The sequence below is a fragment of the Pteronotus mesoamericanus genome, unplaced genomic scaffold (assembly GCF_021234165.1).
Source record: "Pteronotus mesoamericanus isolate MK-2021 breed Mesoamerican mustached bat unplaced genomic scaffold, CSHL_Meso_final contig_20, whole genome shotgun sequence".
In the NCBI taxonomy this organism is placed as follows: Eukaryota; Metazoa; Chordata; class Mammalia; order Chiroptera; family Mormoopidae; genus Pteronotus; species Pteronotus mesoamericanus.
In genome coordinates, this window is record NW_026555085.1 from 91558306 (window position 1) to 91571012 (window position 12707).

Consider the following 12707-nt stretch of genomic DNA (forward strand, 5'->3'; position numbering starts at 1 on the left):
TAATGGCCATTGTTATTCTTTCTATCTATCTACTCATCTTTCTAAACTTTATCAAGGAAATGAGAAGATTTAAGGTTAAAATGTGAGATTTTATAGGAAACAGAAGTTATTCCAGGAAGAGATTGAGACTTGCACATAAACAAATCCCTGACAGACAAGAGAGAGAGGCCATTATGATCAGTCAAGAGTTTGTGCTTTTGAATGGCTGGCATTCATTTATTAAATATAAGTCTGTTCCTGATTGGGTGATTATCAGAAGCAAGTGCTGATACTGATTGGTTGGCATGCAAAAGCATGTTCACTGAGAGGTGTTGTTGCAGATTGACTGAACAGGTTTAAAATAGGTCCTCATGGTTCCTTGTTACCATGCCTACAGAACAGTGTTTCCTCCTAAATTTATGGACATGTTTATATTCTAACAATTTGGAAAATACTGGCATAGACAAAACACAAAATTCTGTTAAGGAGTTGTCTCCAGGACCTGAGACATTTTTCTCTGTGTGTGAAATACAAACAGATTTTATCCTTCATCTCAAAGCAAAGATAAGCCAGGCTTTTAGGAACACAGCTCTGTCTCTTTTTCCAAGAGATGGGTGAGGCGAGATGTCATTATTCTTTGGTATGTCTATCAGGAGCTGATAATTAAGAGGAGCTCAGATGTCACATACAGATCATACATAATTAAAAGGGTGAGACTTAAAATGAATAATATAATATTTGGTAAACAGGAGAATGTGGATGCTTCTAGAGAATTTGAGTGAAATTTATGTTTAAAACAATGCTGGCCAAGAAAGTGCTTGTCTGTGAGCCGAATGTACCACTAGACACTAGTTACATAAAAATAAAAGTTTTATTAGTTTATTTCTTACTAACTTATCCAATACATTCTCACCATTTACCCTTCTTCAGAAACATAGTTGAATTTCCTTCTTTTTCTTTCTCTTTCTGAAACTGTAGAATCAAGTATCACCCACAGAGTGTCATCCTTGTATGATGCTAGTGTTGGAAAAAAGATTATTTTTACAGGCTCAAGTATGTCACATTAGGATTGTCATACAATTAAGTTTGGAAACATGATTGTCCAGAGAAAACAAAGATGTATTTTTATTTGTGTAAGAGTATAGCATTTTTAAAAAGCATTAAGATGACGTAAGTCATCTTAATAAGATGGAGTGTGTGAGTTTAGCTATGCCTCTGGTGACTAGAAAGCACTGTTATTACTGAGCAGCAGAAATCTTGGATTCATTTTAAAACTACTTTTCCCTTCACAGGCTGTGAACCCATTCCTGTCCGCTACCTTGAGTGGAGCAATATAGAATCCATCATAGCCATCGCCTTTTCCTGCCTGGGCATCCTCGTTACCGTGTTTGTCACGCTCATCTTTGTGCTATACCGGGACACACCAGTGGTCAAGTCTTCTAGTCGAGAGCTCTGCTACATTATCCTCGCTGGCATCTTCCTCGGTTACGTGTGCCCTTTCACTCTCATTGCCAAACCGACCACCACATCCTGCTACCTCCAGCGCCTCCTGGTTGGCCTCTCTTCTGCCATGTGCTACTCTGCTTTAGTGACCAAAACCAATCGCATTGCGCGCATCCTAGCTGGCAGCAAGAAGAAGATCTGCACCCGGAAGCCCAGGTTCATGAGCGCCTGGGCCCAGGTGATCATTGCCTCAATTCTGATTAGTGTGCAGCTAACCCTGGTGGTGACCTTATTCATCATGGAGCCCCCCATGCCCATTCTGTCATACCCAAGTATCAAGGAAGTCTACCTTATCTGCAATACCAGCAACCTGGGCGTGGTGGCCCCTTTGGGCTACAATGGACTCCTCATCATGAGCTGTACCTATTATGCCTTCAAGACCCGCAACGTGCCCGCCAACTTCAATGAGGCCAAATATATCGCTTTCACCATGTATACCACCTGTATCATCTGGCTGGCTTTTGTGCCCATATACTTTGGGAGCAACTACAAGATCATCACTACCTGCTTTGCAGTGAGCCTCAGTGTAACGGTGGCCCTGGGGTGCATGTTCACTCCCAAGATGTACATCATTATTGCCAAGCCCGAGAGGAACGTCCGCAGTGCCTTCACCACCTCTGATGTAGTCCGCATGCACGTCGGCGACGGCAAGCTGCCCTGCCGCTCCAACACCTTCCTCAACATTTTCCGAAGAAAGAAGCCAGGGGCAGGGAATGCCAAGTGAGTAATCTGACCCACTTTGTTTTCTCCCCTCTCCTTTCTTTGTTTCTATTGATTAAATTTTATCTTCACTTTCCCCAATGTTTTTTATTTTCTTTCTTAATCTTTTCTCTTTTTTTTTCTAATCTTCCATTGTGTTGGAGTAGAAATGTCTTCTTGTTTTCATTCCCTTGAAAGAGCCAGGAGCATGAAGCAACAGCCAGCTGATCGTATCTTCATCTGACCTAGAATCTGCAGCTTCTGTTCTGCCAACAATTTTTTCCTTTCACGTGGGCCCTCTCTCTCTCTCAAAGTTGCTTAGCACCAATACCTCTTGGAGGTCTGGGTCAGGGATGCAAGCTCTAGTTCTGATTTTTAGTTTAGACCATGGTTGAAGATCTTTTCTGATTTATTGTCACTCTAGAGCCACATCATTACTAATTTGGGAAGAGAGGAAGGAAATTAAGCAATTGGGGAAATTTTTCGAAGTTTGGCTGCAACTGAGCACCAAGTATGTCCTGAAATAAGTTCCTTTAAGCAATTCTCAAATCATGTCCCTCTTATTTATTGAACTTTAATGCATGTTGTAATAAAGATGTTCTATAATGTGGCACATAAATTGAGCTATCTCTACTTCAAGGCTATGGTCAGAATGGTTTCCTACCCATAAAGTACCAAAAGAAATAAGAACCAGTTAAAGGTGATAAGCCCTAAACATGAGAGTCAGTGTCAACATCAAAGTCCAGATTATTCTATTTTGCCAATTTTTTGACAAGTTTGTATAATAAATGCTTTCCTATCTTCCTCCTGACTCTGTGTTGCAAAAAAGCATATGTTAAATTTTGCATGAGTCATCGTTTTCTGTGACCCACGAAACAAATTTCATATAACAAACATTTCAAATTAACAATTTTGAAAATGACATGGATGCCTAAAGTTCTAAAGAAAATTGAATTGTCCAGAAGTTAAGGAATTTTCCCATTAACAGTGTTAATTGTGCTGTTGAAATAATCCTTTAAAATAAAAAATTATAAAAGTAATTATTTTAACATACACTTTTTTTTTATAACTATTCCATTTACCTGAACAAACCAGGAAGATAAAGGGGGTGGCTGTTATATTTCTCCATTTTGTAGTTGAGGAAACTGAGCCTCTGTGAATTTCTGTGACTCACAAGTATAATTTCACTTAGTTAGTCATTCTTTTTTTATGTCTTAACTGGCATACAATTTCTCATCTTAACATATGTCAAAAAACCTATATGCCTTAGTTTTTGTATCTTTACTTGCCAAGCAGCACCAGGCATCTTTATAGAAATCATATTATTGGTTTGATGATAAGATGAGGGAGTCCATGGAAAATATACTTTTGAAATCCATAAAGTTATTTCAAATAAGGGCATCCCTAAATTTTTTTTCAGCATTAGGGATGAAGGCAATAATTTACACCTAATAATTCTCACTGTATCAGTTTCAAGTTCTTCATAGGATACTCATCACCAAAGTTGCTTAGCCTTTTTTTCCTTTTCCATGGCTTGTTATGCTAGCCAACACTGCCTTGGCAGCCTTCTGGCAGGGAAATATCAGCTAGCCTGAAAGCAAACCAATAGTGCCATTACATGAGAAAAAAATAGGCTATAGCCACAGAGTCCAGATGTAAAACAGCATAACAGTTTTCACTGAGAGGAAAAGAACAAGAGGAAACAAACTGAAAATAAGGGAGAAAACACTCTTTGGACTGGAATATTCATAGGAATTAAGAGACAATCTTTTTCGCATCCCATATGGCTTTATGCGTGTTCCATGCCACCACCCAACATGATCTAGTTCCGTGTTTCTAACTTTCCTGCCTTTATTTTGATCCGTCCAAAACTTTCATTTGATTTTGGTCATGGGTCATTCATGGAAGTTGTTCTTCTAACTGCTTTAATGAAAAGAGAGAGCCTGTGTGATCAGGATTTCTTGCGCAGACACCCAAGCATGTGCATTGTTGAAAGGTCCCCCAGTGATTCTGTGTACAGACAGTGTACGGACCTGCCCGAGAGAAGAGTGACTAATGGACTATAGTCATGGTGATTGCTGCTGGGAGAAGATGAAGCTAGCTGGATATTGCGTTAACAAGGCTCAACACCTCTGTCGCATCCAGGCATTGCTATCCATTCTGATCACTTTCTCACACCCGCAGATGCTTTTCTTATAAGCTGACAATATCCCCTTCGTTATTATGAATTTAGGAATTAGTTTCATTTGGGATCCTGGTTATGAGAGAAAAATCAGCTTGGTCTATAATTGGATTGGTTCTCTAGAAGTGCTGGTTTCACCAGTGCGTTGCATACTTATTGGCTATAATTGATCAAGCACTATCAGATTATTACAGTAAGAAAAATACTTCTAATTAATAAGTATAACATGCAGCTTTCTTAGTACAATCTGTAGCTTCTCTAAGGTCTACCACACAGCTAAGCTGACCCGCACAGGGTATTTGAAACTAAACTTCTATGGAAAACAGCATTCATTTATTCATTTTTCTCATTTATTCTACTGTTGCTTCTCTTATAACTCTCTCTGAGACTATAATTTTAAAATATAACAATAATCTCAGTTCCTATGTTTTCATCTTTGCACTGCTATTATGTGTTCCTGGTTTGTTGCTAAAGTTATAAAAACTACAAACAATCTAATATTTTCTACAGCAACAAAAATCCAGCCGTCTTGCCAACAGAAGCAAGGGGCTGAAAGGCTCTAGAGAACAAACACATCACTGAATGAGTTTATTGCCATTCTGGATGTGTAATTTCTGCATTTATGGTGCACTGAGGGTGTTCAGCGGTCTGCAGATTGAGCCATAAACACAGAGCAGATGCTGTAATGAAGAGCTTCCAACTCGCTATGTCTTTGAATATTATTCTGAGGAGTTACAAGTCTGACTACATTCTCGCAACAGGCTGTTTCTGAGATCCATGGGTGGAGTGACATTGTGGGCCTGTTTTTGCAAAGTTGACTTCAATTTTTAAGATTTCATTCACAGACGAACATCTGACTCATTAGAAGGTTTGGGCAATTGTTTCACATATTCTGAAGTGCAAAGTCAGAGGAGTTTAATCAATCAATTGGTTGTTTGGGTTACTTGAGTTACTTATAGTTAGAAGTCCTATTAAACATAATCTTATCCTGGAATATCAACTGACTAGTATATTTGCCTTGAGGTTTCTAATTTCTTTAGCTGTTAGTTTAATGTATTTGAATGGAAAAATATTCAGGCTTAACCTAATATATAGATATCGGTAAAATTCTCTGTTGGCAATAAAAGAAAGATAGAAATCCATAGATATTCATAATTAATAAATTATTTAGATCCAAGTTACTTGTCACTTCTTTTTAAAGTCAAAATGAGTAAACATTATGCAACGGAAAGATTAAAATATTATGTAAATGACGTTTCCTTTAAAAATTATTTCAGTGACTAAATGTTAAACTGTTTCTAATTATTTTCTGGATAAATACCCTCAGTGAGTGTCAAGCAATTCTATGTGGAGCTAAGATGTGACAATACACTCCAATGACCTTTTGCAATAATAACACTATGCAAAACTAAAACAATGACAATCACAAAGAAAGCATTAAATTGATGCAAGCAAATAATTTTAAAACATAGGTTTTTAAGTAAATAGAATATTATTATGTTCCTGTGATCGTTTCTTAAGCATTTGAATATATGTTCATACTGGGTATGAGAAGTAAGTGAAATACCAGATAGAATGATGATGCTATGAGGAAATGTTACCCTTGTTCTGCTAGAAATATTTTTTTTGTCCACAAGGAGAGGTAAAAGCCCACAGCCCTAGTGATTATACCGCCCTCAGCAAGCATTTTAATTTGTCTTTCTTCCTTTGTTTATGACAGGAAATATGATAGCGAGTCAACAGACATCACAATCAAAAAGAGATAACAGGGTTTCTTTCATAGGAAAACTCACTGTTCTAGCTTGTAAATAAGAAAAATCTGTCATTTTGAAGTTGTTTTTCCTTTCATAATACAACAAATGGCTTTAAAAGTTACTGCAATCCTTAACTTGCCTTTATAGTAAATAACAGAAGATTTTATCAAAAGAAAGTATTGTCATACAATTTAACTACTTCATAGTAACATTTATGGAGGACCTACTGTTTATTCGTTCATTTATTCAATCAATCATCATTTCAGCAATAAGCTTAAAAGCACTCAGATACTTGAGTGATGCTAAATAATATTCAAGATTAAAAAAAAAAGCTATAAGAGGCAGGAGCTGACTACCATTCTTGCAATATAGTAAGGGACACATTCCAAACTATGACAAAGTATACAGATTAAGTGCCATAACAGAGGACCAATATAACATTATGAGTGTTCAGGGAAAGAAGAGATTAAATTCAGCTAATGAAGCAGCATCTGTAGAAAGATGGGAAAATATTTCTTAATAAAAATGGAATTTGAACTTAAATGATGTTTTCCAACAGGAGACACTGTGCTATGATGAGACCACTTAATATGGAAAATAATGTCAGTGAAAATTCAGTGCACTTCCAAGCCACAGCATGGAATCTGGTATGAATTGTGTACATGGAAAGGTGTAGTGGTAGGTAAATTTGTAAATTCAGAAAGAAGACAGATTATAGGTAGTGATCAATGTTCTAAAATGAACCTTAGGTAATCTTTTAGCATAAACTACAGATTTTTGTACAGATGCAGTACAGATTTTGTACAGATGCAGTACAGATTTTTGTGAAGTTTTATGATCATGGGTAAGCTTTTTAAGAAGAGATTGACTATAGAAAGAGTAGTTAATAGAATGCTATAATAATGTAAATGACAGGTTTTAAAAAAAGTCTTAAACTAGAGTAGTAAAACGAAAGTCAAACCCAAAACATGCATATGAAAAATTTTTCTGGATTTAATTTATTAGAACTGAAATATTGGAGAGGAAGGAAGAAATAAAAAATAAAATACAACTCTCACAATTTCAGCCTGGGTGACTAGTAAAAATACAGCTACTATAAAAACAGGTCAGGACTGTAGGAATAAGACGGTAGAGATGATGAGTTAGGATACAGACTTATCAATTGAAAATGCTATAAAAGCATCTGAATGGAGACATTTTAAAGTTATTTACAAAGTAAATCAGGAGCTCAAGAGAAAGGTCTGAACCAGAGTTCTAGATTTGAAAACTCAATTAACAGAATAAGTAAAGACTCCAAAATAGTGATGATGACACAAGAAAAAAAGAAAGTAGGAAGAAGAACATGAGGACATACACTCAAGAGATTAGGAAAATCAGAAGGTGATACAAAAAAAAGGGGGTGGCGGGAATCAAGCAGAATGAGGAAAACAGAGGGATTGCTGTATTATGGAAACCAAAGAGGAAACTGTGTCTTAGGAAGCTTGGGTTGCCATAATAAAATCCCACAGACTGGGTGGCTTAAACAACAGACACTTAGTTTTTTTTACGTTCCAGAGGCTGAAAGTACACATAACAGTGCCAGCATGATTGATCTGTGGTCAGACTTCTCCTCTTGGGTTGCAGACAACTACCATCTAGTTGTGTGCTCACATAATCTCTTGTCTGTGTGGACCTGGAGGGAGAGATAGAGGGAGAGATAGCTCTCTAGTATCTTTTCCTATAGGAGCACTAATCCCATTTGAAACCCTCACTCTCATGACCTCATCTAACCTAATTACCTCCCAAATATTTATCTCTTAATACTAGTGCATTGGGGTTAGGACTTCACATGTGAATTTGGAGGGGGTGGGGGGAGCAGTGGGCACAACCATTCAGTCCATAATGAAAGATAGATCTTGGGATGCTTGAGATATCCAAGGATGGAGACACTATGGTTATTTTTTAATGGTTTTAAGGGTGTGATGTGGATAGAAATTCAATTACAGTAAGTTGAAGAATTTGCTTTAAAGGAATTAAGAAGTTTAGACAGTATTTAAGGAAGCAGGAAGAGAGAAGAGTGGTATAACAGCGGAGAAATTTAAGTTTGTTTGTAAGATTTGAGAAAGGAGCCAACAGAGAAAAAAACTGAAAATAGAAGAGAGATCTTATGATTTATGCTGGGCAGCCTGGCCCATTAATAGAGAGTTCATGTATCAACATTAAACTCTGCATCATACCTGCATGCAAAGAGAGCTCTGAAAACCAAGATCATGCATCACCATTTTTATCAACTCCTAATATCCATGCTGTGTAGAATGGAGAGGCTGTGTATCAGCTGAAAGAGGAGGCATGCAAGTGCTACTCAGTATGAGATGTGTATGAGGAAGGACACCCTGTTGGACGCGGCTTGACAACCTGTCCGATCTTGGCCCAGCTAAAGAAAGATGAGGTCATTTGCACTCCATCTGTTAGCCTTAGTATTTAGTGTAAAGTGTTACCTACTCAAAAGGGAAATGGGTCCTATGAACAACATGTTTCTAAAGCTAATTCAAGAGTAAAAATGTTGAAAGCTTGAAAAGAGAAGAAGAAAATAAGAGAGTACCTGTAATTTGAAAGTTTCAGATCATAAGAACAGGCCCTGTAGGTTCATTAATTAGGATCCTTTGGCTGCAAGTTATAGAAGCTAATTAAACTAGCCTAAGCAAAAGGGGGCGGGATGTTTAATAGTAAGAATATTAGAAACAATTTCAGATATCTCATGGTAATAAAGTTTGAAATGCTTCTGGGCCATGTCAGGGGCTGGATTCTGAAGGAGAAAAGCTCCAGGTCTCTATGTCATCTTCTGCCTCTCGGCACACCTCCTCACTTTCTCCTCATAGATCTGCTTTGTTCATTTCTGGGGCCCTCATGGTGAGTTCAAGGACAATCATCCCAATTCTCCTGAATTAGATATTATTAAAGGTCTAGCTACCCAAAGAGACTGCTTCAATTCCTCTACCCAGGGGATTCTACATAACACAGAGAGGAACTGATTGGTTCAGTTGGACTCAGGGGTTGATCCCAGGTCAAATTTGTGATAGACAAACGGTAGAGTCACTGAGTATAAAACTGTCTTCCAGAAACTCATCACTCCATTCCCCATGGGCAAGATCAAGGAGGCACTTTGCAGAGAAGAAGGTATGATTTCATATAAGCAGAAAACCTGAATGGGTCTAGACCAGGGTAATCCTGTCTCCATCCAACCTCATCCTTTCTTCCTTGCCATCAGAATAAGTCACTTCTAAGTACCAGCATTTTATATTTAGAAACATTGACCAAAAAGAAACCACAAAACCTACATACAGGTGACTAGCCAACCAACCAAATAATCAATCATCTATCCATGCAGTATAGGTGTGGCTGTTCCAAATTCCAGGAGATATGGCAATGGAGGGCAAAGAAAACACCACAGCTCTGGCACACCATTTATTGTGAAGGTATGAGGCACAGAAGCAAACAAATTTAATGACTAGACCTTGTCTTTGCTACTTTTCTAGAGATTCCAGGCTATAAAATACTTCTCAGTTGCCTCAAAATGAAAAAAAAAGTGAAAAAAGAAAAGGAAAAAATGTATAGTTTTGTTTTTTTTTAAAAAAAAATAAAGGAAAATAGGTCATTACAACATTGGCTTTTGAATGAATTAAATTGTATCACAAATTACAGTCCAACAACAAAGTATTAATTATTAACTTTCATCAATAGAATAAATAAAATTATCAAATATTTAATCAAGTTAACTAAAAAATGTGTCTGTAATTTGATTTTATTTCAAAGGGGTAAGGGAAATTGCCTATAACTGAAGACAACTTAACAACTCTGTATGCAGATTATCTTTAAGATAAATGAGGAGTCTATGGCTAACAAAATTAGGCCAAGTCTCTAGTGATACTGCTAAACATATTAGAAAACAACTGCTTAAAAGAAATCAATAACAATAACGAATAGTTTTTGTTCCCTCATTTTCCAGTTATGAAAATATATGCTGTTATCTTGCTCCTAGTAAATGTCAAACACTGTGAGAATTAGTATCATTTTCTACTTGATCAGACTTTGCACTGTTTATGTTATTTGGCTTAAGTGGATATGGGATGGGGCATAGAAAAAAGTATTAACAAAAAAATCAAGACCTACATGATCAAGTAAAATAAACGAAATTGGGGCAAGGGGTCGAGGGAAGGGCTGAGGAGCAGAAGGCATGGCTGTAACTGTCACCAGCCACCTCTGTTACCAAGACCATTGATTCTGTATCTTTTTGCAAGTGATAATACTTCAGATGGTTTTAGTAAGATTTCCATAACTCAGTCCTTTGTTTAAAAATATATGGAGAGACTACTCTTTTACAAATTTTGGGCAATTTTCTGGAAAGATCGATTGCATAGTCCATGACTTTACAGAACTTAAGTGGAGTTGAGGACGCCAGCAAGAAACCTGACAATGACAAAGGAGCCGGATAAAGTCCTAAGCCAGAGGAAGGCATATAGCAGGAGCCTCTAGCATTGACATTCGATTTGGGGAGGGTCTCAAAGATCAATACTAAGTCAAAGAAGAGCTATGTCCATGGTTCCATTAACTAGAAGCTACACCAAGCAATGGGTTAAGGTGGAGGAAGATACATAGAGTTTTCTAGGCTGAGAGACCATTATGTGAGGGGATGTGGAGACAAGAGAGGCCACAGCATATTAGGAAAATGAAAAAAAAATAGTTTTCAGTAGAGCTGACAGTAATTTCCTATTTAAAAACATTTGTTTAGCTTCAAATGTTTAAAGTCAAAAGTTATCCTAAGGCTGATCCTAGTATAAAATCAGTTTTGCTCTGATGGTTGGAATGGTTTCAAGACCTGACACCAACTTTTAAGTCTGGGAAGAGAGGCACTGATGACACATTCACTCAGCAAATGGCTTTTAAGCACCTACTATGAGCCAGGCATTGGGGTAAGTGCAGAAAAACAGTGGTGAACAAATCAGGTCTGGCTCCTGCCTTGTGGGAGTTGAAATATAGCCAAGAGACCAGACAATGAACGAGTAATCACAGGTGCAGTGAGTTCTTTTAAGGATCAGGAGGATCTGACTAGTCTTAGTGCATGGAGACTGAAAACATTCCCAAGAAGAAGTCTTATTTCAGCTAAAACTTCTGAAGGAGAAAAGGGGTTAGCTAAGGAAGGGGGGCCATATGGTAGATAGGTCAAGAATCAAAGCATAAAGGCTCTGAGCAGGAAAAAACACTGATGGCTGAAGGAAATGAAGGAATTCCAGGATGACTGGAGGTGAGAATAAAGGCACGTGTGATGAGAAAAGACAGGGAAGGTCAGCTAAGATCAGATAACCCCAGGCCTCGTCACAGGACTTCGGAGCTTGGATCTTGTCTTCTGGACAATGGAAAGCTGGGGTGTACTGTGATCAGTGGGAAGCGTGTGTGGAACTAACACCCTACCCTCAGGTATGGAGGATGTGTGAGAGAGTAAGACGGGTGGAGAGGGTGCTGGGACTCTGGAAGGAGGCTGCAGCAGGGTCCCAGTGGAAGAATATAGTGGCCTGACCTAAGGCTTTGGCAGCTGGGGTAAAGGGAATGAACAGAGAGAAATTCTTAAAAGATAAAAATAAAAGTAAAAGTAAGGCTGCTTTACAAAATTCTATTTTAAGATCCTCATAGAGTAATAAGAGATATGCATTCACCTCAGGGTTGCTTGGCTCCAATGTCTATAATATTTGAATTGTGACCCCAGATTAAATGTGTTAACACATTTAAAGCATGACGGATCTAAAAGAGGGTGATACCAATCAGACACAAAAAGGGAAAAGTAGTTGTTGAAACAAACGATGGAAATGACCATAGACCTCTCTGATATGAAGTTGGGTGAAGGAGCTTGCAACCCATGGGCTTTTTGAAAATTTAAGTCCAAATGGCAAGATGATCCTTAGGACTAAAAGGATGAAACAAACTATCTTGGCTTCATGGCATCAAATGTTTGAATATTGAAACTTGCAATTCTCTACCTCTCTGATTCCCTGAGGACAGGGAACTATCCACATTGTCTTCCCCTACCTATAGATTTACTTATATACTGTACAGTATCCTAAATTCTGCACATTACTTCCCATTGCAAGTGAAAACTGGAATTCTGGTATATAAAAACCTTATTACATGAATATGTTTAATAAAAGTCTTACCCTGAATGATGTATCATTCTTATTGGGCAGACAAGATGAGTTCTGTTGCTGTACCTACCTGGGTAGCAAGTGTTGGCAGCAATGGTTGCCAGGCAGAGAACCAGATCCTAGTGAGACCCCCTGCAGACCCTTACTTAGAAAGGTGTGCTCGTGTGATCCATAGGAGCATCCCATGTTTCTCACATTTACATTTCTACCAATTTCAGTTTATATATCTCCAACAGTGGAGACAACAATGTTTACATTGTACTTACCACACCCTACCTGTGAACACGCCATATTCATGCACCCTAATATTGTTCTAAGATAGTGAATTATATAGTTGGTAGGTTTTAAAAAGCAGCCCAGAATTAGTGTTCCATGGACTATGTATTGTACCTGTTTTCAGTCTTTCTGATGCAGAAA

The 12707-nt window shown here is 37.8% G+C and overlaps 1 protein-coding gene across 3 annotated transcripts in view; it reads left to right on the forward strand.

Annotated features, from left to right (window-relative positions):
• GRM1 (glutamate metabotropic receptor 1) overlaps positions 1-12707 on the forward strand; it is a 328195-nt gene that overhangs the window by 292662 nt on the left and 22826 nt on the right. For all 3 annotated transcript variants that reach the window (XM_054570078.1, XM_054570080.1, XM_054570079.1), the window contains exon 8: positions 1272-2202. In XM_054570078.1, coding sequence (XP_054426053.1) covers positions 1272-2202 — 931 coding nt within the window. The remainder of the gene's footprint in view (positions 1-1271; positions 2203-12707) is intronic.